At 43.2% G+C, this 24777-nt stretch overlaps 1 protein-coding gene across 7 annotated transcripts in view; it reads left to right on the forward strand.

Moving 5' to 3' along the window:
• HABP2 (hyaluronan binding protein 2) overlaps positions 1-24777 on the forward strand; it is a 211766-nt gene that overhangs the window by 102965 nt on the left and 84024 nt on the right. For 3 of the 7 annotated variants that reach the window (XM_068257889.1, XM_068257893.1, XM_068257890.1), the window contains 2 exons: positions 17027-17099; positions 23819-23861. Coding sequence is in view for 1 of the 7 variants with exons in the window: in XM_068257888.1 (XP_068113989.1) it covers positions 20253-20321; positions 23819-23861 (112 nt within the window). In the remaining 6 variants the exon portion in view is untranslated. Of the gene's footprint in view, positions 1-17026; positions 17100-20246; positions 20322-23818; positions 23862-24777 lie in introns of those variants that run through there. The other 4 variants (XM_068257891.1, XM_068257892.1, XM_068257894.1 and 1 more) reach the window with 2 other exon arrangements.

The raw sequence follows: 24777 nt of genomic DNA on the forward strand, positions 1-24777 counted from the left end.
TCCCTCTCCTTAGGTAAGTATCCGACTTTTTTATTTTTTAAATGGTAAACACTCACTTTAAGTGGTATGTATGCAACTACAATTGCCTAGCCTCTAATTAACTTTTGGCATATCTAGCTGGCTATAGTCCAATAGGACTCAGGGGCAGAAAACAAATAGAATATTTAAACCTTTAGCCGACGATTTATTTAGAGGCCTGCTAGTGCTCTAAGCCAATTTATTTTAGCACATGTTTTTTTTTATTTGTTGCATCCCCTTGCTTCTAATTAGTACTGCTGTAATGTGTATTTATGGCCACTTGTCACTAGGGGGCAGCATGAGAGAACAGGAAACTTCTGCTTTCAGTGTCTATATTTTCTGCTAGCAGAGAGATGTCAAAGCATTCCAAGAATTTACAGCACAACGAGTTCTCCCAACTGAGGTCGAAAGCAGTGCACTTATCTGAAAGGAGATAACTCTATTGCAGTTGCTAATGGGTTAAACAATCAGGCCATATTTGTTGCATTACTTAGAGAAACATGATTATTGTTGAGACAAAGGCACTCTCTTCTGATTAGCTGCATGTAAGAATTCATGTCACACATTTTCTGTATCCTCAAATAAATTTTTGGGCACACACCCATTATATACAGTGTTCCTAAAGGGACTGTCAGTCTCTTGTCAATCACTTTTTTGGTGCAGGTTTTTTAAAAATGCCTACAGTTGCTTTGTGTATTGAATTATTTTGGTAGGTATATTGGAATTTGTAGGCAGTCCATACAGTACAGTACCCATGCTTGAAAACACAAGCTTATTACACCTGCATTGCTGTGTCTTGTTGAAGTTGCTGATGGAGAAGATTTAGATCTCTGTATTGGTACTGCGGGTATTTACTTTTTTATTTGGCAAAAGTAGGCGTGTTTTAACAAAAACCCAAGATTGATGCCTATTTCATTAAATTAATTTTCTTTTGAGTGCATATATTTAAAAATGGTGTCTGAATTGAGGCTTTACTAAAGTCTAAATAAACTACGGTAGCCCATGGCTCCCTTTTTATGGCAGCAAAGTTTTTAGGGAAGTAATTAATTAATTGCATTGTCACAGCATAGTCACAACAGCTACTTTGTCAGGCAATAACATTTTACCAATATACAGAAGATACAACTGATCTAATTCACTGAGGTTCTACATTCTAATTGAAAAGTGCAATTCTCTCTTTTATCTAAAAATGATACAAAACGTTATCAATGTTTTTTTTAAATCACATATTAGTAAATGCACATTAAAAAGTACCTGAACCTTAGACTTTAGAGTGGGAGGCTCCCACAAAATAAAAAGTATTACAATAATGAAATGGACAAGAAGTTTTAAAACGCTAATAACCGTAAAGGCATCAAGAATATATTATGTAACAATAATTATGTGATTTTCTATCTCATATTAAGGTTGTTTGTACTGAAGAGGCAAGTGTTTTAGGACTTGCATTGCATTTTAGGGTTTTAATATTTTTTGGATACCTTCAACTTCTAGAGTCATACGCTCACTAGTATTGATATGCATATTGGCAAATGCTATCTGTATTCCCTGCCCAATTGCTATATTACCTAGGGGTTTTGGATAGAACATAAAAGTATAACTTGCTCATATATACTAATTTACTTTTCATTATTAGGTTTTGCTGCATATTGAGATTAAAATGTTACTTTTTTCTGCTTTATATACTGTCTCATAATAATAATTCATAATACTATGATTATCTGTGGCTAGATAATCATAGTATTCTCAATTACGTTGGCATAGTCTTGATCGGGTTCTATTGTTTAATTCTTTTTTTAACTAGTTTGATTTTCTTGCCTTGTGGAATTTTTCAAAAAATGACATACAGTAATTTGTGTAAGTGGTATAAAAAAAAGTTGTTTGCAGTTTTTAGGGTCTTATAATTATTATTTGTGGTGTTTGTTTGATGGATGATAGCAGCCCCCTTTTTTAGTACTAATCTTGGATTATCTTGGAATTATTCACACGACATAAAACTGTAATTAGTTTCATCAGTGCAAATATTTTTTTTTATGTTCAATGTTTATACAGAATATTCGTATAACATCATTGAGCTGAGTGATAACCACTTTGTTCTGGTAAACTTTTTTTTCACTCTTTACAATATAGTATACCTGAAAATAATAATAATATATCCCATTGTGCTTTTTACATTTTTTTTATTCTTGCTAGGTTTCTGTTTTTAGTGAATAAAATATGTAAATGTTATAAATATATTGTTATCCCAGGTGTCTAAGACCTCCTCAATACAATTCTACCTTTCCAGGTTTTCCTATGGCTGTTTTGGGTCTCTTGCTAGTTGCTACTAGTCTCTTTCGACTTTGCTATCTCAGCTATGTGTGGTCTGTCTTTGTATTATTAGTGTTTGGCCATACAAGCTGTTTGTATTATATATTATTTAAGTGTGCATCGCCACGGATAACGACAGTGCTACATAAATCAATAATAGTTATACTATTGTCAGCACTTTTACAATATCACACATCTGTCCAAGAAACAAAGTAGTGGAGAATGATACTAGCCTCTGCCCATAAAAGATACATGCAAAGCTGATCTCCGGAGCACCGGTCTTATTGCAGCAAACTGTCAGAGAGAGGCCTTCTTCTTCTTTGATTGTCAACCTCAAAGTTGCACAGGAATCTCACATCAGGGCAAATACTGTCCTTATAGCTGATTATTAATCAATAGCATAAAAGGGTAAATATGTTTTTAATAAAACTTTTCTTTTAACTAAATCTATATAAAAAAACATTTTTTTTACTTATTTTCTATTTGTTTTTGTGTTTTGTTTGTTCTACCATACCCTTTCTTAGTGAACGCTCAATTACATTTATGGTTAGATACGCGTGTTAAGCTCAGTCTAATTCTGCAGAGTCTAAACCAAAAAGGGAAAAGAAAAACATATTGGAGTTAACTTTGTACAATAGAGGGATAAGATGCGCGGAGCGTTCCCCGGTGGTTGCCTGTGGTTTTTATAAATGCCCGTTTCGTACAGCTGAATTCAAGACTTAGAAGTTTGGCATCTAAGTTTCAAACAGAACAGGTAACTGAATATACTTTAAAAATATAGAAAGTATAGTACATTTATCTGGTGCAATACTGTCCCCTTGTGGCCATACAGTAAACTATTCTGCACAACAAAATAAAAAATTACTACTACACATTTAAGTAATGCTGTCATGCTGACATATTTTCCACAGCAGTTTATGAAGTTCGTTGCACAATTCACTACAGAACTTTTTTTTTTAATAAAAAGACAAATATTCCGAGAAACATTCTAACAGTTCCCTAAGGAACAAAACTGTCCTATCTTTTAAAAATATGTTTTTAGAAAAATGACCATCTGTATTTGAAAAGTGGAGAAAAAAAATGTGGCAATTCCGATCTCAGATCATCCTTCTTACGTTTTTTGGAATGGGAAAGGAAACCAGAGCGAGCACTGTAATAACAGCGCAGGAGATTTTGGCGCAGCCGGTGCCACCATAGGCCTTAATAGGAATTATGGCCATAGCTGCGCACGGCAGTAACGTCGTCAGAAGACTGAGCTGAAGTCGCTTTTAAAACACTGTAATTCAGCCACCAGCAATAGCTGGAAGCCGAATTACACCATTCCCTACCATCCAGGTGGACCTGGAGGGGGAATAGTAATTAAAGCCGCCAAGAACTTGTGCAGCAGCAGGATCAGCCATATACCGGCTGTATCCTGCGACCAAGTCTCCCCGGCGGCCAGTTCATATGTATGCAACCAGGGAGCCTGTAGGAAATGTATGCAAGCATGAGGAAAATATGCAAACTTGCAATGTAACTTGGCATTTGGCACTTGCATTGGTGCCGTTGTTGTTTTTTTTTTTGTTTTGTTTTTTTAAGGAGAACCCGAGGTGGGATTTTATTATGCTAGTGGGGCACAGAGGCTGGTTGCCCCATGGTGTGCCTCTGTTGCCCCATGGTGTGCCTCCAAGACCCTCCTGCGCGCCGCTATAACCCCCGCAGTGCTGGCGACACGCAGTGTGTCGCCAGCACAATGTTTACCTAAGCCTGTCTGTTAGCACCGCTCCCCCGCCTCCTCCGTATCGCCGCTACCCGCCCGCGTCACTTCCATCCAATCAGCGGGAGGGAAGGGACACGGGCGGGTAGCGCCGATACGGAGGAGGCGGGGGAGCGGCGCTAACAGACAGGCTTAGGTAAACATTGTGCTGGTGACACGCTGCGTGTCGCCAGCACTGCGGGGAGTATAGCGGCGCGCAGGGCGGTCTTGGAAGCACACCATGGGGCAACAGAGGCTGGTGTTAGTGTTCACAACCAGCCTCTGTGCCCCACTAGCATAATAAAATCCCACCTCCGGTTCTCTTTAAGGTAATATGTTAAGCAGATAAATGCCAGTCTTATAAGGCACTGCCATTAAGTGATTGCGAAGCTCCTATTCACCACTGGGAGGGATAACCATTTATTTGTCAATCATGTAGTTAGTGAAACAGTTTACAACCACAACAGTAGTTAGTGAAATCCCTAACAACCACAACAGTAGTTAGTGAAATCCCTAACAACCACAACAGTAGTTAGTGAAATCCCTAACAACCACAACAGTAGTTAGTGAAATTCCTAACAACCACAGCAGTAGTTAGTGAAATCCCTAACAACCACAACAGTAGTTAGTGAAATTCCTAACAACCACAACAGTAGTTAGTGAAATTCCTAACAACCACAACAGTAGTTAGTGAAATCCCTAACAACCACAGCAGTAGTTAGTGAAATCCCTAACAACCACAACAGTAGTTAGTGAAATCCCTAACAACCACAACAGTAGTTAGTGAAATCCCTAACAACCACAACGGTAGTTAGTGAAATCCCTAACAACCACAACAGTAGTTAGTGAAATCCCTAACAACCACAACAGTAGTTAGTGAAATCCCTAACAACCACAACAGTAGTTAGTGAAATCCCTAACAACCACAACGGTAGTTAGTGAAATCCCTAACAACCACAACAGTAGTTAGTGAAATCCCTAACAACCACAACAGTAGTTAGTGAAATCCCTAACAACCACAACAGTAGTTAGGGAAATCCCTAACAACCACAACAGTAGTTAGAGAAATCCCTAACAACCACAACAGTAGTTAGGGAAATCCCTAACAACCACAACAGTAGTTAGGGAAATCCCTAACAACCACAGCAGTAGTTAGTGAAATCCCTAACAACCACAACAGTAGTTAGTGAAATCCCTAACAACCACAGCAGTAGTTAGTGAAATCCCTAACAACCACAACAGTAGTTAGTGAAATCCCTAACAACCACAACAGTAGTTAGGGAAATCCCTAACAACCACAACAGTAGTTAGAGAAATCCCTAACAACCACAACAGTAGTTAGGGAAATCCCTAACAACCACAACAGTAGTTAGGGAAATCCCTAACAACCACAACAGTAGTTAGGGAAATCCCTAACAACCATAACAGAACCATAGTTATTTTAGTCATGTTTGTGCAGAAGATGGCCATAATTATTAACTTAAAGTAAACCTTGAGTGAAAATTAACTAGTCAGATAAACAATGGTATCTATGAGGGGCATTACTAGCCCCAAAGATCAATGGCGCATGCCAGGATCTATTCTGGGGTGCCCCGGATGTCCCCCAGGCAGAGGCAGCTGTGGTGCCTCAATGGTGGGCATGCTGGGAGCTGTGGTGCATCAATTAGGGATATGCTGGGTGCCTCTATGTGGGCATGCTGTGGTGCCATGCTGGGTGCTGTGGTGCCTTTATGGGGGCATGCAAGGAGCTGTGGCTCTTCTATGGAGACACGCTGGGAGTTGTGGTGCCTCAGTGAGAGGCCCGAGGGAGCTTGGGAGGGGGTCAACAAGAAGGTCATGGAACGCTATGGGGACCTGCCAGATAACCTGGCAGCAGGCCAGCCTGCCCAACAGAAAGCCAGACCAGTCAGCACAGAAGCCTCAAGCCAGGTTACTCTGCCTAGTTATGTTTATGTGGCACTGCCTATTTATGTGATATGCTGCATTTTAGGTTTTTTTTTGTATTGATGGAAAGGGGGCTCCAACATTTTGCTGGGTGGGCCTTAGACTGCTAAGTTCATGTAAATTTTGGCTCCATTCATGACCACCCCTGCATTCTGGTATGTGGCCACACCCATTTTCTGTCTGGAGTGCCCAAAAGTACCCCGGGTCTCTTAGGAGCCTAGCAATGCCCCTGGTATCTATCCTCCAACTTCTAAAAAACTGATTTATTTTTTTTAGATCTCCAACAGTTTCATGTTGTGTTTAAAGACTTTAAAGGGACTCTGTAACAAAAATGTCATTGTGTTTTCTACCATCCTACAGGTTCCTAAACATATTATAATGTGCTCTGGCTTAGGGCTCTTTTCCACTATGAAATGCGATCGCGATTGCGATCGCGATTCCGATCGCGATCGCAATCACGTTTCAATTTTCACCATGCGATTGCGATTGAGCTACTATACTCATTATAGTACAGCTCAATCGCATACAAAACGCGGCAGAACGACGATTGCGATTTGACCAAAATCGCATCGCAATCGGATCGCACTAATGGAAATTGCTGCTGCAGTTTCCATTAGTTTAATGTACCTTGCGATTTGCGATCAGAATCAAATCGCAAATCGCAGGCTAGTGGAAAAAGGCCCTTACTGCAGCACTTTCTACTATCACCATCTCTGTAATAAATCAGCTTATCTTTCCTGTGTCGGACTTGTCGTCCTGTGTCTGGAAGGCTGCCAACTCTTTCAGTGTGATCTGCTATGCTTGCCCCCTCTATGCACACTCCCGTGTGTGTGTGTGTGTGTGTGTGTGTGTGTGTGTGTGTGTGTGTGTGTGTGTGTGTGTGTGTGTGTTTGTGTGTGTGTGTGTGTTATTTACATTAGCCAGCTTTTCTCTGCTCTCTTATCTTTTACAAGCTGGATAAATCCTCTGTTCACATACTGATGAGTCACATACTGCAGAATTACAGACAACGGGGCAGAGCTGTCTGCAAGAAGAAACAAACAATCAGCTTGTAACTCTTCAGGGAGCTGCAGGGGGAAAGAAACACGCAAATGATCTCTTGAGATTCAAAAGGAAGGCTGTATACAGCCTGCTTGTGTATGGATGTATTTTCTATGTGTGGACAATACTGTACATCAACCTACTTCCTGTTTTGGTGGCCATTTTGTTTGTTTACAAACAAACTTTTTAAAACTGTTTTTGACTACTTTTAATGCGGCAGGGAGCGGTGAAATTGTGACAGAGGGTAATAGGAGATGTCCCCTAACGCACTGGTATGTTTACTTTTGTGTGATTTTAACAATACAGATTCTCTTTAAAAGGTTGATTTATTGTTTTTTGTTCTCTGCTCAATGACAGTGTTTCTGTGCCTCAGAGAGTTAGAATATATGGACTATTGACCTTTTTTATCTACCCTCTGCAGTCAGAAGCTATTCTCTTTTAAATAAACAACTCAGAACAACTTTGTTATAATTGATTTTTGAAAGTGTATTCACCAATTGTACAAACACACCTACATCTATACAGAGTGTTGTAATCTATTGCACACACCCATTGTACCCTCTAAACTACCCATAGCATGTTTTGGAATAATAAATTATATCAGCGCTGATGATTTAAACCACCTGGTATTGTTATTGCACTGTCCCATTGATATTTTTGATTAACCTTCCTCAAATAGTCTTCTGAGGTAAATGTTCCAATTTATATGCTTCGACTGTTTATGCTGGGGTAACTATTAAGGTGATAGTATTCTAAATTGCGAGAAAAAATTGTCCATAAAATCAAACTTACAGCCAAATAGAAACCATTCCGGGGATTTTTCCTTTCCACGTTCCTTAAAGTCTATGCCCGCTGCTTATGCATGCATGGACTGCCAATCTTACCCGTCTGCGTAGTATTCTGGGGCGAGGGCCGTTCGTGGGCGTCCCCACTTACTTTGAGTAGGCACCTCTAGCTCCCATCCGTGAGGTAAGGTCCATAACCTGTGGCTATCGGCTGTTCCTCTGCCGCGCTCTCCGTCACTCGGTTGGATGCGCACTTTTCTGGCTTGAAACGCCGAACTCCCGTATCAGTTCCTACGGTGGCTGAAGTGGTCCAAACTTAACCAACGCGTTTCACTCGTTTACACGAGTTTTTTTAAGGCAAAAGACCGTGAGTTTTGCTTTCAGCGCCCTCTAGTGGGCTTAAATAGGCATAATTCATGCATATTCATTTTGATGTCCTCTTGGGCACCCTCTTGTGGGTTTTAGTGAAATTACTCCATTCAACATAGTTATTTTCCCACTAAGTGCTACACTAAGGCCATCTTGTGGTTGTTTTTCATATAGAATACAAGTTCTATTTATTCATTCAAATTTTCGTGAGCACCATCTTGTGGGTCTAAATGAAATTATTACTTCACCATAATTGTTATCCCCTTGAGTGCTTTTTAATACCATCTTGTGGTTTATTTTTCATTTAGAATACTAAGTTCTTTTTACTCAATCAATTTTTACATGAATTTTCCAATATGCCTTATGTTAATATAACATTTTTGACCCATAATTAGCCCATAAGCAATTTCATTAGTCTTAATATGAACCTATATCTCTGCACACTTTGTGTCGAGGGGGGCCCCGGGAGACACCCCCCACTTCTAAAAATGGGATGAAAAAGGGGGTCACCCCCAACGGAAGGGACTCGCCAATCCATAATTGGAAAAAATAAAAAAAATATAATAAAAAATAAAAAATATATGTAGCAATTTCCTACTGGTTAGTTATAGATGTCCCCAAACTTTTTACTATCAGGGCCATATAACAGATAGAGAGGAGGGAAAGAGACCAACTCCTGGATCTCTACAGAAACACCCCCAAGTTGAAGTCCACATTAATTCCACGTGGGGCCATAGTGTTACACTTATAGAGCCACATACACTCCTTTTGGAGCAATAATCTATCAAAATCTCCTCTTCTTGGACTAATTTTAAGGCTGTAGATTCCTCTGAACCTAAAGCCTTTTGTACTCCCCCCTTAGCATTCATTAAAATGAACAGCTACTGCGCTCTCTACTTTTTTGTTTTTTATATTGTTCAAATGTTTCCCAATTCGTGTACTTAGGTCTCTTCCCGTCTTTCCTATATAAATTTTGCCACATGGGCATAACACCTGATCTATAACCCTGGTAGTGGCACAGGTTATAAATTCTCTAATCTTATATTCCCTACTTCCGGAGCTATCAAAGAAAAATTCACCTTCCGCCACATACCTACAATGAGAACAATTTAAACATTTAAACATTCCTTTGCGTCTTCTAGTTTCTTTCATCTGCTTGGCAAATTCACTAGATACTAACATATCATTCAGATTGCCACAGCATTTAGCCGTCACATGGGGTCTTTCACCTACTATAGAGGCTATTTCTTTGTCTAAAGTTAATACCCCCCAATTTTTTTCCAGGACTCTGTAACTCTGACCAGTGGTCTCCATATCTAGTAACTAATCTAGTCACATCCTGTTTGTTTTTTGCTTGTCCTTTTTTACCAACAAGGTTTTCCTCTCTGTTTTTAAACCTCTTATATATGCTTTGCTGATTAATCTTGAGGGATAACCTCTTTCCCTCAATCTTTTTCTCAAATTTCTTGATTCTTCCTTATATAATTCCACTGTAGCACAATTGCGTCTTATTCTTAAGAATTCCCCTATTTAAATCGACAGTGCAATAACAATACCAGGTGGCTTAAATCATCAGCGCTGATATAATTTATTATTCCAAAACATGCTATGGGTAGTTTAGAGGGTACAATGGGCGTGTGCAATAGATTAGAACACTCTGTATAGATGTAGGTGTGTTTGTACAATTGGTGAATGCACTTTCAAAAATCAATTATAACAAAGTTGTTCTGAGTTGTTTATTTAATATGGTTATACTGTGCTAGGCATAGACAGGGAGTAGGTTTGCAATAGAAGCTATTCTCTGCCAGAAAAACCTTACGGCTTTAATTCCATCTCATCCTGTCACATGTCACTTAAAGAGAATCTGTATTGTTAAAATCGCGCAAAAGTAAACATACCAGTGCGTTAGGGGACATCTCCTATTACCCTCTGCCACAATTTCGCCGCTCCTCGCCGCATTAAAAGTGGTTAAAAACAGTTTTAAAAAGTTTGTTTATAAACAAACAAAATGGCCACCAAAACAGGAAGTAGGTTGATGTACAGTATGTCCACACATAGAAAATACATCCATACACAAGCAGGCTGTATACAGCCTTCCTTTTGAATCTCAAGAGATCATTTGTGTGTTTCTTTCTCCCTGCAGTTCTCATGCACTGAAGTTTCAGGCTGCTCTTTTTTCTCCTGCAAACAGCTTTGCCCTTGTCTGTAATTCTTCAGTATGTTAAAGCCCAGCCAGCTCAGAGGACGATTTATCCAGCTTGTAAAAGATAAGAGAGAAGGGAGAAGCTGCTCTAATCTAAATAATACACAGGCAGTGTGCATAGAGGGGCCTGGAAGGGGGAGTTCATAGCAGAACCACAACACTGAAGAACTTGGCAGCCTTCCAGACACAGGCTGACAAGTCTGACAAGGGAAAGATACATTGATTTATTACAGAGACTGTGATAGCAGAAAGTGCTGCAGTAAGCCAGAACACATTAGAATAGCTTTTGGAACTTAGTTGTAGGATGATAAAAAACAGGATGCAATTTTTGTTACGGAGTCTCTTTAAGGTTCCCTTTAACGTTAACAGGAAATGGCTATAAAACTAAAAATAGGTCTTCATTCCTGCACGGAACCTTGACTAAAACTAATTTGGATAAACATAACCTTAAAAAAGTACTGTACTTTGAAATGGTGGTTATAATTTATTATTTATAGTATCTTTTTGACAGTTGTTACTACTGCCTCTTCTGCAATCTGCACCAACAAAAATGAAAATTGATTTGTTAATATGTATGATATATAAATATGCATGTAAATTGTAAGCTGGTAGGGGCTGGGCTTCCTCTCTCATTGTTTCTTTTTATCGCTATATACAGTGGCTTGCAAAAGTATTCGACCCCCTTGAAGTTCTCTACATTTTGTCACATTACTGCCACAAACATGAATCAATTTTATTGGAATTCCATGTGAAAGACCAAAACAAAGTGGTGTACATGTGAGAAGTGGAACAAAAATAATACATGATTCCAAAATTTTTTTACAAATCAATAACTGCAAAGTGGGGTGTGCGTAATTATTCAGCCCCCTTTGGTCTGAGTGCAATCAGTTGCCCATAGACATTGCCTGATGAGTGCTAATGACTAAATAGAGTGCACCTGTGTGTAATCTAATGTCAGTACAAATACAGCTGCTCTGTGACGGCCTCAGAGGTTGTCTAATGCTGGGTACGCACTATGAGATTTTCTGGTCGATTTACTGTCAGATCGATTATTTCCAACATGTCCGATTTGCTTTCCAATTGATTTCCGAGCTTTTCTGATCCATTTCCGTTCCCTTTAATAGGAAATCGATCGGAAAATGCTCGGAGATCTATCGGAAAGCAAATCGGACATGTTGGAAATAATCGATCTGACAGTAAATCGGACAGAAAATCTCATAGTGTGTACCCAGCATAAGAGAATTTTGGGAGCAACTACACCATGAAGTCCAAAGAACACACCAGACAGGTCAGGGATAAGGTTATTGAGAAATTTAAAGCAGGCTTAGGCTACAAAAAGATTTCCAAAGCCTTGAACATCCCACAGAACACTGTTCAAGCGATCATTCAGAAATGGAAGGAGTATGGCACTACTGCAAACCTACCAAGACAAGGCAGTCCACCTAAACTCGCAGGCCGAACAAGGAGAGCGCTGATCAGAAATGCAGTCAAGAGGCCCATGGTGACTCTGGACGAGCTGCAGAGATCTACAGCTCAGGTGGTGGAATCTCTCCTTAGGACAACTATTAGTCGTGCACTGCACAAAGTTGGCTCTTATGGAAGAGTGACAAGAAGAAAGCCATTGTTAACAGAAAAGCATAAGTAGTCCCATTTGCAGTTTGCCACAAGCCATGTGGGGGACACAGCAAACGTGGAAGAAGGTGCTCTGGTCAGATGAGACCAAAATGGAACTTTTGGCCAAAATGCAAAACGCTATGTGTGGCAGAAAACTAACACTGCACATCACTCTGAATGCACCATCCCCACTGTCAAATATCGTGGTGGCAGCATCATGCTCTGGGGATGCATCTCTTCAGCAGGGACAGGGAAGCTGGTCAGAGTTGATGGGAAGATGAATGGAGCCAAATACTGGGCAATCTTGGAAGAAAACCTCTTGTAGTCTGCAAAAGACTTGAGACTGGGGCGGAGGTTCACCTTCCAGGAGGACAATGACCCTAAACATAAAGCCAGGACAACAATGGATTGGTTTAAAACAAAACATATCGATGTGTTAGAATGGCCCAGTCAAAATCCAGATCTAATCCAATTGAGAATCTGTGGCAAGATCTGAAAACTGCTGTTCACAAACGCTGTCCATCTAATCTGACTGAGCTGGAGCTGTTTTGCAAAGAAGAATGGGCAAGGATTTCACTCTAGATGTGCAAAGCTGGTGGCGACATACCCTAAAAGACTGGCAGTTGTAATTGCAGCAAAAGGTGGTTCTACAAAATATTGACTCAGGGTGCTGAATAATTATGCACACCACACTTTGCAGTTATTTATTTGTAAAAAAAAAATTTGGAATAATGTATGATTTTCGTTCCACTTCTCACATGTACACCACTTTGTATTGGTCTTTCACGTGGAATTCCAATAAAATTGATTCATGTTTGTGGCAGTAATGTGACAAAATGTGGAAAACTTCAAGGGAGGGGCGAATATTTTTGCAAGCCACTGTAAGTGTGTATGTGTGTGTACTAGTTGTTGTGGCAAATCTATCTATCTATCTATATATATATATATATATATATATATATATATATATATATATATATATATATATATATATATACATACAGTGTTCTCCCCATGCTCTTTTAGCCGGTTGCTCCACCCGGCTAGTTTTGGTGAGCACTCGGCTGTCATCAGCTCACCTCCTCCTCTGCTGTAAGCAGAGTTATGCAGAGAAGCGCCGGCCCTGCATTCTCTCATCTCGCCCCACCCGCACACTTTTTCATGCCACCCGGCTGGAAAAAAATTCTGGGGAGAACACTGATATATACAGTATATATATATATATATATATATATATATATATATCTGTGTGTGTGTGTGTGTGTGTGTTTTGTACTAGTTATTGTGGCAAATTATGTTGTAAATTATGTCTATAATGCAACTCAGTTTGCATCGACTGTCATAAAATGATAGTTCTATTTAAATGCAGACATTGATGAGTTTTACAAGGTGCATAATGAAAACATCATGGGTGTATGAATGATGTCTTACAAGTAGCCGTTTCTGAGATGGCTTCATGTATATTACAGAATTGTGTATCTTCCCTTCAGTGAGCAAAACGTATTGAAAGCTCAGAATTACTGAGCAGGTTATGGGTGAGAAAAATAAGATGACCAGGAGGTGATCTCATTTACACATACAAATATCTCCACAGTCCATGTATAGATTGAGTAAATTGCATCTACTCCAATTGTAAATCAGAATCACCCTTATTTGCCAAGTAGACCTATTGATCTACCCGGAACTGTTTGTGGTTCACATGGAAAAGGCATGAGACGGACAAAAATACAAGGGAAAATACATACATTAATACATTGGTAAAGTCATGAGCAGCAAGGTACAGTGTATGGGGGCAAGCAAAGCTAAGCTGTGGGGTCGGTGCTGCACGGGGTTGCTTGGAGTTCAGAGTTTATGATATGCTGTTCAAGTATGGGGTGGTCATTTGCTGACTGTGAGTGGAATTTTGGATTGAGATGTGCTGACTGAGGGGCTAGAGCTCAGCAGGAGGGGGAGACCTGGCCGGCGTGGGGGGGCCGTAGTTCAGCATGAGGACTGCTTGGAGGAAGAAGGTGTTCCTGCACCTGGTCAGTGGCGTAGCTTAGGAGCTGTGGGCCCCGATGCAAGTTTTACATGGGGCCCCCCCAAGCACTCTATTCATAACAATTGATGCGGCGCACCAAAACCTGCCAATGGCAACTACAGTGTCAGAGGTGCAAGAAGGGGATGGGGAACAGTTTGTTAATGATTACCACTATTCAAAGTATCTATAGAAGTGATCATTATGAGCACAGGACCAATAGAGAGCTAATACTGCAGTTCAGGGAGGGCCCTACGGGCCCCTCTGGCCCAAGGGCCCCGATGCGGTCGCAACCTCTGCACCCCCTATTGCTATGCCCCTGCACCTGGTAGTTCTGGATGGGATGGTCCTGTAACGGCAGTCTGGGAGGAGCTCAAAGAAACGAGATTGAGAGAGGTCATGCAAAATCCTTGTGGCCCTCTTCTTCATTCTGGCAGTGTGGAGGATGTCAAGAGGCGACAGGGGCAAATCAATGATCCTTTCTGCAATGCTAATAACTCTTTGGAGTTTGTACTTTTCACTAGTGGTAGTGTAACCCGCTTGATCCGTGAGCACCAGGCACTCGGCTAAGTGGACTCTACCAGACACTGACTCAGATGAAATGATCAAATATTTATTGGTGACCTAACAGTGGTCTTTTTAGAAAGGAATCAATCAGTTATCAAAATACACTTCCCTTGCACATCAAAGGTCAAATAACACAATCTTACAATCTTCTGGTCTTCACTGCCGGTGCACCGGTAAAAGCTGCGGAAGGAAATGGTTAGTTACACAGAAATTATAGTGAGCTACAATAGGTCTTCTCGTACAACAATCAACCACTTTACAGCATATACAATTCACAGTACCAATGTTGGGCGTGGGCTGGGGATAGGACTGGTCTACTGAGCAATTCAGTCCGGTATTGAATCAGTTCTCAGTCTCTCGCAACTAAGTTAAAGTTCTGTTGCTCAGCAAAACCTGTGTGTGGAAAGCTTTCTCACACGAACAGTCTCTAGTAACACCACTTTGAAACACACTAGGTGGCTTAGGGTTGGCCCTCAGGCCTGTACTCATCTGTCTGTGGCCTCTGGTATGGCTTGGGTCAAAACAAAGTCCACCGCCTCCGGTAACTGTCCAGCCTACTGCCACTGTCCTTACTGGTATGCTGTTCTCTCTATCGCCGCCTGGTCTCCCTCTTATACACGTGGGGCGACTGCTGCCTCTAGTCTTGTTCCGAGAGTGCTCTCTCCGGTCTCAGCCTGTTCTCTCCGGCTACACCTCTGTCTCCCCACTCTTTGAGCCTGCACAGTAGCTCCCTGGCTGGCCACGCAGGGTTTCTGGAAAGTTCCAGCAAACTCCCCTAATTTGCATATTGGATCACTTAGCAACAGTCTATGTGACCTGTCTGACGCTTACTCTCCCTCCCATGCGCCTATTGGGTTCCATAGTCCTAGATACTCAGTGCTGCCATCTTGTGGCCATTTTTCAGAAGGCAAATCTGCAATAATATTTTTTAACCTTCTTTTGGGGGTTACAGTAGCACTTGCATACCAGACAATGACAGAGGAGCAAAGGATGGATTCAATGGCTGCGGTGTAAAAGCTGGTGGGCAGCTCCAGTGGGAAGCCAATTTTTTTCAGTTGACACAAGAAGAATAGCCTCTGCTGTGCCTTCTTTTGAATTTTTGTTGCATTCTAAGCCCATCTTAGGTTGTTAGCAAAGGTTGTGCCAAGGAACTAAGGTCCCTGGAGACTTCAGTTACCCAACGAGTACCGGGTGGAGGGGTGTTCCCTAAAGTCCATGATCAACTCAACAGTCTTTGCCGCGTTGAGGATGAGGTTATTGACGTTAGGGTGTTTGTGCAGGGTGAAGGGTTTAGGGATAGGAATAATGTAGGAAATTTGTGGGGGGGGGGGGGGGGAATTAGGGCTAGGCATCAGTTAGGGTGTTTGTGGGCGGAGTAAGGTGTCCGGTAGGATGTATGTGGAGAGGTTAGGGTTAGGCGTTGGGGGAGGATTCTGTGTGAGAGTAAGCTTAGATTTAGCCATAGTAAAATAGTATTAAATACCAATATTTTTACTATGTGGATTACTGGGCACCCAAATTTCGGTGCTCTTTTTTTTTTTCCGATAGATGCGTATGCACACCGTGTCCCCTTCCTGTGGGGTCTGTTCCTATATACTTTATCACAGAGGTCCCCCACCCGCTCCCTGGCCCGGTAGTAACTGTAATATTGCCGTGTTCTTTCTGCGCACAATATTACCAATATTGCGTAGTGCATCAACCCCCTAGAGCAGGGGTTCTCAAACTGGGTGCCGCGGCACCCTGGTGCGCCTCGGGCACCTTTCAGGGGTGCCTCGGCATGCATCCCGATCCTTTATGCAATACCATTAGGTAATGCAACCGCACATTGATATACAATGTAGCTGCATTACCTGCTAGTTAACCTTTAGTCCCTGCAACAATGGATAAAGTTGAACATGAGAGGAATCGCGGTGCCTAATAAGCATCACTAGCTACTTGGAGTGGGTCATCGCCTGATGAGGGTCATAACGACATTTTGGTAGTTGTTTTTGCCGAGGGGTGCCTTGAAAAAATTTCAAAGCCATCAAGGGTGCCCTCACCCAAAAAAGTTTGGTAACCACTGCCCTAGAGCAGTGTTCCCCAACCCTGGCCCCAAGGCCCACCAACAGTGCATGTTTTGTGAAAATCCACAGAGGTAGTTAATCAGCTCTGCTGAGACACTAATTACCTCACCTGTGAATGTTTGTGGTTTCCTGCAAAACATGCACTGTTGGTGGGCCTTGAGGACAAGGTTGGGGAACTCTGTCCTAGAGTGCTGGATCAAATCAGCTTGGTCAAGCCCATTGTTGTCCTCCTCACCCATCCTGCTACTTCATGAGCCATGTATTATCCCTTCTCGTCACTCCATAGTACTAGATACGCATCTGTACAGCATTGTTAATACTTTAAGTTTTTTTAAATAAAGTTTTAAATGCTTCTTTCCCCAGATTTGAAGGCTGCTGCTGCTGCTGTTAATGTTACACCAGAGAAGGAATTCTGAACCATAAACTGAACACACAGGTCTGCAGTTATCAATTAACCAGAGCTGTATAACTCCTGTAGAAAGCGCTTTACCTTATAATTAGCTTCACTTAAACCGTTTAATAAAGTTTGCAGATATCCTAAAATAGTTCTGAGTACACTGGTGAAATCATCATTGTAGCCCTAAGGTACTATCCTGGCATCAATGTAAACGGGTGGCTCGGGGGCATAGTGGTTAGCGCTCTCGACTTGCAGTGCTGGGTCCCCAGTTAGAATCTGCACAGTGTTTGTATGTTCTCCCCGTGTCTGCGTGGGTTTCCTCTAGGCAGTGGCGCACAGATTTCCTCCCACATTCAAAAAATATACTGATAAGTTAATTGGTTTCCCCTAAAATTGGCCCTAGACTACAATGGACATATGACTATGGTGATTATGGTAGGGATCAGAGTGTGAGCTCCTGTGATTACATGGAAGTGGTAAAGCTGACCAGCTCAAGATTGGATGTGTGTATTCAGTTTGTGTTCAACTGCTCAAACAATCTGATACAGGGCCAGTTCTAGTAAAAATGGGGCCCCAGGGCAAAATTATCCCGGGGCCCCCTGAAGAGACACTCCCCAACCAAAAAGTGGCATTAGGGGCCCTTTGTTGCAGCCAAATTTCCCTCCCAGGCTGCTGAGCTGGCTGCTGACCCTCCCTCCCAATCACCTCCCAACTAAACTGTGCTCCCAGGGGCCTCTGCAGAGTCTTTGGCAATGTATTGTCTCACCTGCCTGCCAGCACAGGTGAGAAGCTACTCTGCCAAAGACTGCAGAGGCCCAGGGAAGCAACAGTTAAGATGAGTGGTAGACACCTTGGGGGCCCCTACAGGCAATGGGGCCCTGGGGCAATTGCCCCCTTTGCCTCTATGGTAGCGCCAGCCCTGATCTGATATATGTAATTAACAATCTCATTACTCACATATATTCACAAAGCTAAAACTAAGTATCCACGGGCAGATAGATTAAAAAACGAACGATCGTGGAAACTATCGTAGGCTAATTATCACAGAAGTCTATGGGGATCTGAACACTCGCTCGTTCAGTGATCTGACATGACTGCCAATACAGTAGATTGTTGAGCGTCACTAAACACGATTGCATTGTCGCAGAAATGTACCCACGACCGCAAAATCGTAAAATGATAATTCGATGCAAAAATGTTAAGTCATAAATTGCCGCCAAAAATCGTGCCGTGGGTGTGGACCTTTAGTCATGGACATGCAAGTGCCCAATGGGCACTTATTTGGTAGTAATAATCATAAATGGGGGAGCTGGATACCACATACTGCATTTACTACCTGCATAAACACGACTATACTTCCCATGATCCCTAGTGGCAACTATCCGACTGACATCATTAAGCGCCATGTTATTGATAAAGTTATTATTATTATTACGGTGTATTAATATAGAGCCAACATTTTCTGCAGAGCTTTTCGGAGGCCATAGTTAAGTCACTTAAGATACCCAGCCATGCATCTAGCCACTTGGCGGCTGATCAACCATCTGATTTGATAATTATTACTGACATCTGTGCCTAAAGGCATCTGTGAGGTAAATCCGGGCCTGGCCCTTGTGGTCGATCAGGTGTGCAGCGGTAAGAGTGAGTGATATCGGGATAAGCGATGAAACCCCCAATGCTGTTCCCCCAATGTATAAATGTGCCCCATGTGTGTAAATTTATACAAGTCCTGTGTCAGGGTACCCAGCCATCTTCCGAATCTGCTGCTCTTTCATTAGCCCTATGCCCACTGCCGTGGTGCGTGTGACATCACACACGTGCCGCATACTATGCATCTGCAGCATGTATACGGCTAATGGAAGAGCGGCGGATTCAGAAGACAGACAGGCACCACAACACAGGACAGGTAATGTATAAATGCACACACATGGGGCACATTTACACATTAGTACAACGGGATGGGCTTGGCTGATTCCTGAGAGATTTCATGCTGAAATAGATCGGGAAACAACCTGCGGTGTATGGGCAGCCGACAGGTCTCTCTCTAATAAGATTCAATTAGAGAGAGATTTGTCTCATGGTTGAATCTGTCCATCATCGCCTGATATATGGCTACCCTTCCCTACCCTACCCTAGTCTAATGCCTGGTACACACCATACAATCTTCCCATTAGATTCAAAGGAAATCTCCCATTGTTCGATCCATTTCAGCATGTCCAATTTACTTCAAATCAAGAAAGGGATCGATTTTGAAACCAGTCCTGCTCAAAATCGATCCCTTTCTCGATCGGAAGCAGATTGGATATGCTGGAAATTTCATGTCGATCTTGTAGAAAAATTGCATGGTGTGTATCAGGCATATTAGTTGAAAGGCCAATTCCTAGGTAGTTGTTAAAAAGTGGCAGGCGCGCTCCTCCCCTACGCCTAATACACACAACAAAAGGTTCTGGAGCGCTATATAAAAGAAGGGATAATCTCCTAAAGCCAATCAACGTTAGATACAAAAGCGCTCTACTGTAGAGTGCTTTCATTTCTAACGTTCAATTCTTAGGTAGACGGGAGCCATTTAAGTTACCCGTATGTTTTGGGATAAAATCAGAGTGCCCCAAGGAAACCCAGGCAAACACAGATAGAACATACAAACTCCATGCAGATATGGTCCAGACTAGATTTGAGTGCAGGCTGCAATGGGAGTGCTATATCCACTACGCTACTACATTCACAATGACTGAGCAGGGAAGCCCCCACCAGCCAAGCTATAAAGGCTGCTGATGAGATGTTCTGCCTGGGTGACCAGAGGTCTTTCAGCCACTACCTGACTTACAGAAGGAATGTTTAGGCTGCATTTTAGGTAAGAGAAAAGATAATTGATAAGGAGTTCACTCCGATGAATAGATGGATACATTTAAAGAAAACTCCTCATTATGTGGAATTCACTTCACTGACAAAATCTGGCTGACTGCACGATATGTGCATGTCAGGGTAAACAGTCAGCAAAGCAAAGTTCGCTATTTTTGCTTCACATCTATAGGCTCCCGTAGTGACTGTGTTTATGTGCTGAGTACACTCAGGTCAGATTCTCTGTTTACCGATGAAAAGGTGGAATGCAAACACCTGAGGTTGGGTAACCAGCACTGGTCAGTACAGACTCTCCATTAACACTAGCTGAAGACCTGGGCTGCATATACAACCATGAGTCCTGCAAAGCTAGTTCTCATCGGGATCTTCTTTCTTCTCTCCTGTAGCCTTGCGGAGGCTTCTGTAAGTAGCAGATCTACACAGGGTGCTGTAAGTAGGAGGTCTTCACAGGGTACTGTAAGTGAAGGTCTACATGGGGTCCTGTACATAGCAAATATGTATGGGATCCTGTCAAGACTAAGAGCAGGTCTACATGGGATCCTGCCCTTAGGAGGTCTACATTTAGTCTTCTAGGTAGATCGTCTAAATGGGGTCCTGTAAGTAGATGGTCTACACAGGGTCCTGTAAATAGAAAGTCTGCATCGGGTCCTGTAAGTAAATGCTGTACAATGGGTCCTGTAAGTAGAAGGTCTACACAGGCGTACCTATGGAATGGCAACCGGGAGACTTGGACGCAGAATAAAGCCCTTATATGGCTTATCCTGCTCCTGCTCATGTCCTGGCGGTGCTAATTACTATTCCCCCTCCAGGTCACCGTGGATGGTAGGGAATGACGTAATTCGTCATTCCCTACCATCTATTGCTATTGCTGGCGGCTGAATGAGTGTTTTAAAAGTAACTTTAGCTCCATCTTCTGTCGGCGCCAAAGTTACTTACTGTGCGCCGGTATAGCCGTAATCCCTATTATTATTTTAACAGCGCTCGCTACACAGGGTCTTGTAAATAGAAAGTCTACATAGGGTCCTGTAAGTAGGAGGTTTATACTGGGTTTGTAAGTAGGAGGTTTACATGGGGTCCTGTATGTAGGAGGTCTACATTGGGGTACTGTATGTAGAAGGTTTACATGGGGTCCTGTAAGTTGGAGGTCTACATGAAAACGTTTTTAAGAAATATACAAAAACAGAACAGGTGAGAGCAACGATTTTGGACAGATTGTAAACGTGCTGCTGTTTGAATTTTGATTGTCCTATTTTTCTGCTTTTACTTTGTTGACCAAACAATATTAAGACTAAATGAAATGGTATTCAAATGCAAATAAAACACCTGTTCAAATTCAAATGAAATACTTTTCACACTCTGTTCAGTGTAAATGACCTATACGGCAAACATCTAACCTTACCTTACCCTAACACTAATCTTACCAAATGAGTGTACGGTACTTGATTGTCTTACCACAAAAATGACTATACTTTCAAAGTCCTTTTTTCCTAAACTGGCATGTCAGGCACAAGAGGCGGCTCCAGGAAATTTGTTTAGGGGGTGCTATGCAGGTGCTGGATCTTTTTAGGGGTAGCTGTGAAAAATAGGGGGTGTGGCCATAAGGTGCATGTCTGCACTGGAAAGTGGGAGTGTATAGGTAATATAGTTGCCCCAGTATAGGTAGTATAGTTCCCCAGTGTAAGTAGTATAGCTGCCCCAGTATAGGTAGTAGAGTTGCCCCAGTATAGGTAGTATAGCTGCCCCAGTATATCTGCCCTGGTATAGGTAGTATAGCTGCCCCAGTATAGGTAGTATAGCTGCCCCAGTATGATTAGTATAGCTGCCCCAGTGTGGTTAGTATAGCTGCCCCAGTATGGGTAGTATAGATGCCCCAGTATAGGTAGTAGAGCTGCCCCAGTATAGGTCATATAGCTGCCCCAGTATAGCTGCCCTGGTATATTTAGTTTAGCTGCCCCAGTATAGGTCGTATAGCTGCCCCAGTATGATTAGTATAGCTGCCCCAGCATAGGTAGTATAGCTGCCCCAGTGTGGTTAGTATAGCTGCCCCAGTATGAGTAGTATAGATGCCCCAGTATGGGTAGTAGAGCTGCCCCAGTATAGGTAGTACAGATGCCGCAGTATAGGTAGTAGATCTACCCCAGTATGGGTAATAGAGTTGCGCCAGTATAGGTAGTAGAGCTGCCCCAGTATGCAGGGCCGGCCCTAGACTATTTGCCGCCTGAGGCAAAAAAAAAATTTCCGCCGCCACCCCCCCCCCCCCGGTGGGGAGCGCGCTCTGGGGGGCCGCCGAGCTGGAGGGGTAGCTGGCAGGACGGGGGTATTGGGCCCTCGCCTGGGTCCCCCGAACTGCGCTACCCTCCAGCCTTAAATACAAGCAGCCGCTATGTGTAAGAGGAACGGGCGGGGAGGACACTCACCTCTTCCCAGCGTGCGCTCCACTGACGTCACTTCCTGCAGCGTTGCAGGAAGTGACGTCAGTGGAGCGCACGCTTGGAACGAGGAAGAGGTGAGTCCTCCCCGCCCGTGCCTCTTACACATAGCGGCTGCTTGTATTTAAGGCTAGAGGGGAGCGGAGCACGGGGGACCCAGGCGAGGGAGGGGGGGTCCGACCCCCCTCCCCGCCGCTAGGCCCAATACCCCCGTCCTGCCAGCTACCCCTCCAGCTCGGCGGCCGGCTCCGCGCACCCACGGACGGGCGGGTGCCGCCCCTGGAATTTTGCCGCCTGAGGCAAAAGTTTCACCCCGCCTCATGAGCGGGCCGGCCCTGCCAGTATGGGTAGTAGAGCTGCCCCAGTATGGGTAGTAGAGCTGCCCCAGTATGGGTGGTAGAGTTGCCCCAGTATAGGTAGTATAGTTGCCCCAGCATAGGTAAGTATAGCTGCCCCAGTGTGGTTAGTATAGCTTCCCCAGTATGGGTAGTATAGATGCCCCAGTATAGGTAGTAGAGCTGCCCCAGTATAGGTAGTAAGCTGCCCCTGTATAGGTAGTATAGCTGCCCCAGTATGATTAGTATAGCTGCCCCAGCATACTTAGTATAGCTGCCCCAGTGTGGTTAGTATAGCTTCCCCAGTATGGGTAGTATAGCTTCCCCAGTATGGGTAGTATAGCTGCCCCAGTATGGGTAGTATAGCTGCCCCAGTATGGGTAATATAGCTGCCCCAGTATGGGTAGTATAGCTGCCTTAGTATGGGTAGTAGAGCTGCCCCAGTATGGGTAGTGGAGCTGCCCCAGTATGGGTAGTGGAGCTGCCCCAGTATGGGTAGTAGAGCTGCCCCAGTATAGGTAGTAGAGCTGCCCCAATATGGGTAGTAGAGCTGCCCCAGAATGGGTAGCAGAGCTGCCCAAGTATAGGTAGTAGAGCTGTTCCAGTATGGGTAGTAGAGCTGCCCCAGAATGGGTAGCAGAGCTGCCCCAGTATAGGTAGTAGAGCTGCTCCAAGCTCCCCCCTCCGACCCCACGTCTGCCGCTCGCGTATCCTTCTGAGCTGGCGGTCGCTACCTCTATGCCCGTGCCTCCTCTCCTGCGTCACTCACAGGCATCTTCTCTGCTTCTCCCTGCCTCCTCTCCCTCTGTAGTTTAGATAGCTACAGGAAAATTGCCGGTGATATCCGCATTTGTGGACATCGGCGGCCATTTTTTTGTAGCACTGCTCTAATTACAAAGCGGGGCGGCGAGCGATGACACGGGTGCTGAGGGGGTACTTGGACTATTTTGGGGGGTGCTTAAGCACCCCAAAGCACCCCCCTGGCGCCGCCCATGTCAGGCACCCATTTTAAGGAGATTTTACAGATTCCCTATTTTTGTTGGGATAGGCTTGTGAAAATTGAGTTACCTTAAAACAGAATTCTCAACAGAATCCCTTAATTTTAATAGTTAGCTATGTCTCTTTCTCTCTACAGTTCCTCCTACGTCTGCTTCGCCACCGTGAACACCACGATCATGGTAAATATAATTTACAACTCTTTACCAATGTTTTGCTTGGTTTATTGGTAACTCAGGATCAGCAGGGGATCATAATGCAGCCCTTCATCAGCCTGAGGCCCATAGCTCTAATGTAACTTACTCAATTTATTCTCATAAGTGGTCCTTTTGTGACCATTATGAGAATGAAGATCAAATCAGGTGAATTGGGCACCACCTAAACCAGTCGTTCTGTTAATTGCGGTATGCAGTGTAGAGGTGTAGAGTTGGGCGCAGGATTGGCTATCCGATTGGCTAGTACCGGTAGTTTGGCTAAGAGTTTCAGACAGAGATCAATTAATGGTTCGGCTTACAGTTTCAGGCTATACTAGCCAATTGGCTAGTACTGCGGCTAGCAGATCTATAAAAATTAGCATCAGCAACCGGATCAGCTACTATATTGGCTGGCATGGGTACCAGAGATCATCAAGGGTAGTGTAAGGCCTAGACACCTAGAGCCATGCAATACTTACCTTTAGATACTGTTAACTGACCTGAGGAAGAAGATTTATACCTATTAAACGCGTTGTCCGGTGTTTCAATTAAATTATGTATTTTTTTATCTGAATTATGTCTCATTATCCAAGGTAAGTTCCTCTTAGCTTTTAAGACTGTTTTTAAATATTTTTATATTTTTGAGAGTGCATAATTTCCTCCCAAGCAGGGACGGATCTAAACCAAATTGCGCCTGGGGCAAGGTCAGGTTTTGGCGCCTAAAGGTCAGGTTTTGGCGCCTATACTGCCATTCATTTTGCCGCCTTTTAAGAATTCAACAAACTGCGCCTGGGGCAAGAGACCCGCCTGCCCCCACCTAGATCCGTCCCTGCTCCCAAGTTGTCAGACATGAAGCACCGGCAGCATTCATGTTATTTAGGGCATGTCTCCCAACTTTGTGAAA

Source organism: Hyperolius riggenbachi, chromosome 10, assembly GCF_040937935.1.
Source record: "Hyperolius riggenbachi isolate aHypRig1 chromosome 10, aHypRig1.pri, whole genome shotgun sequence".
NCBI classification, from domain to species: domain Eukaryota; kingdom Metazoa; phylum Chordata; class Amphibia; order Anura; family Hyperoliidae; genus Hyperolius; species Hyperolius riggenbachi.